Source organism: Meles meles, chromosome 3, assembly GCF_922984935.1.
Source record: "Meles meles chromosome 3, mMelMel3.1 paternal haplotype, whole genome shotgun sequence".
In the NCBI taxonomy this organism is placed as follows: Eukaryota; Metazoa; Chordata; class Mammalia; order Carnivora; family Mustelidae; genus Meles; species Meles meles.
Window position 1 is genome coordinate 2,765,477 of NC_060068.1, and position 2,831 is coordinate 2,768,307.

At 35.1% G+C, this 2,831-nt stretch overlaps 1 protein-coding gene across 1 annotated transcript; it reads left to right on the top strand.

The window, feature by feature from the left end:
* Positions 1–763: 763 nt before the first annotated feature.
* On the top strand, positions 764–1,702 carry LOC123938047 (olfactory receptor 2L13-like). Its single transcript, XM_045998981.1, has one exon. It carries the CDS (start codon positions 764–766, stop codon positions 1,700–1,702), a length of 939 nt encoding a protein of 312 aa, XP_045854937.1.
* The last annotated feature ends 1,129 nt before the right edge of the window (positions 1,703–2,831 follow it).

Below are 2,831 nucleotides of genomic sequence, written 5' to 3' on the forward strand. Positions count from 1 at the left end.
TATAAAAGAGTAATAATTATTCAAGAAAAGAAAATTAGGAATGAAAATCTGTGCATTTGACTTTGGGTTCTGTAGAGCTTTGAAAAATGTAAAGATCATTAACAGAAGAGAGAATATTCAAATACTTTACAATTAGTGTGCATCTCACAAAGTCTGCAAAATCTTTATTGTTCAAGGCTAGCGATTTTGGGTGGTGGACATCTTTTTAAGGAAGGCACAGAAATAAAAAGAATATCAGAAGTAGAGTATGAACATTTTCCTGGCTGCAGTAGTGTCATTTGGAAAAGACCAGGAATTAATGATGTAGTAGAGAGCTACATAATAGAGGACTTAGAATTTAGCATATGCAAATATTTTGAGTCACATAATCCAGTTATTACTGTAAATATGCTGTGTTAAGTTGAGAGACACTAGTAAACAGAGATTCCTATGACATTGTGTAAATTCTGAGAGATGTGCATAGCCAAGAGTTATAGAGAGAATAAGGTTTAAGTTATGCGGTTTATTTTTTGTTGGCTGTAATACTAGACTTTATACTTAAGATCACTTGTTGTAGTGCTTACCAAAGAAAATTGGAAGGGAGTGTTCAATTCAGATATTAAACTTGATTCTATGGAAGCTGCAGTGTTGAAAACAAGACAATTCATTCTAAACAAACATTCGCAAAATAAGAGTTCCCTTTTCTAACCCTCTTTTGTCTATTTTTTGTTTTGTGCTTTGTTTTTGTCTTTTTCTTTCAAAGGAATTAAAACAGTACAGTTTCATGGAGAAATGGAACCAAACTTCAGATGATTTCATTTTGTTGGGGTTGTTTCCCTCCAATAAAACTTGCCTGCTTCTCTTGTTTCTTATCCTCTTCATATTCATTCTTGCCTCAGTGGGTAACTCAACCATGATTCACCTCATACGCTTAGATCCCCGGCTTCACACACCAATGTACTTTCTCCTCAGCCAACTGTCCCTCATGGACCTAATGTATATCACCACCACTGTCCCAAAGATGGCATTTAACTTCCTGTCCGGCCAGAAACGTATCTCCTTCCTGGGATGTGGGGTGCAAAGTTTCTTCTTCCTGACCATGGCAGGTTCTGAAGGTTTACTCTTGTCGTCCATGGCCTATGACCGTTATGTGGCCATCTGCCATCCCCTCCATTATCCCATCCGTATGAGTAAAATGATGTGTGTGAAAATAATCATAGGATCTTGGATTTTGGGGTCTATCAACTCCTTGGCACACACTGTCTATGCCCTCCATATTCCTTACTGCCAGTCCAGGACCATTGATCACTTCTTCTGTGATGTACCAGCCATGTTGCCTTTGGCCTGTATAGACACCTGGGTCTATGAGTACATGGTTTTTGTGAGTACAAGTCTGTTTCTCCTCTTTCCTTTCCTTGGCATTACTGCTTCCTATGGACGAGTTCTTTTTGCTGTTTACCACATGCGCTCAAAGGAAGGAAGAAAAAAGGCCTTCACCACCTGTTCAACACATTTAACTGTAGTGACATTTTACTATGCACCTTTTGTCTACACCTACCTTCGGCCCAGGAATTTTCGGTCACCAGCAGAAGATAAGATTCTGGCAGTCTTCTACACCATACTCACCCCTATGCTCAATCCCCTTATCTACAGTCTGAGGAATAAGGAAGTCCTAGGGGCCATGACAAGAGAGTTTGGGATATTCTCTACCAATAAAGAATAATCATGGCTGTCCTTTCTCTTATTTTCATTTTCCAGGTTAATTAGAACACCCCAGAGCAGCACTACCTAATAGAAATATAATGTGAGCTACAAGTAATTTAAACATTTGTAGCAGCCACATTTGATAAGTGAAATTGGTTTAAGTAATATATTGATTTAATTTGAAACATTAAAATTAATACTGAAATTAACAATGATATTAATGATATATACTATATTATATACTATGTTTGTGCATATTTCTACTTATATGGACATGATATGATTTTTATATTTAATCAACATAAAATTATTAATGAGATCTTTTATTTTGTTTTCAGTTTAAGTTTTCATAATCTTTTGTGTATTTTGTAATTAGAACACATTGCAATTTTGACTATACACATCTTAAGTGCCTAATAGCCAGATGAGGCCAATGGTTGCTATGTTAGCACAAGCCTAGGCATCGAAAAAATGTTTAAAATTATATATGGTAGGGGCGCCTGAGTGGTTCAGTGGATTAATCCTCTGCCTGCAGCTCAGGTCATGATCTCAGGGTCCTGATATCGAGCCCTGCATCAGGCTCTCTGTTTGGCAGGTAGCCTGCTTCCCCCTCTCTCTCTGCCTGCCTCTCTGCCTATTTGTGATCGCTCTCTCTCTCTGTCAAATAAGTAAATAAAATATTTCAAAAAAAGTATATATGGTATATAAAAATATATTTGTGATGTATAAAATATGGGTAGTAGAATGTGACATAACAAACAAGACAAACATAAGAATGTGATGTTTATAAATTTGCTTACCTGATGTCTTCCTTCATCCTAATTATAATTGGCATCTTGAATTCATCTTATCCTAAATCCTTTAATAAAACTTATTTAAGGAGGCTTATTTTTATATATAATCCTTAAAATTTTCAGTAAAAATACTAAAATTAAGTGATCTGGGTACATGTATGAGAAAATTTGACAATTTGTGTACATTCAAATAAATATATATATATTTAAATGAACTTAATAAGTTGTTAGTACTTAAAGAACTTATTTATTTAGAGTCATGGAAATAAAAAATTAGGTAGTCACTGTATGAACCAGAAATTTAAGGTTTCTGTTACATCTAAAATATAAATATGACCTTGCTAATATGAATTT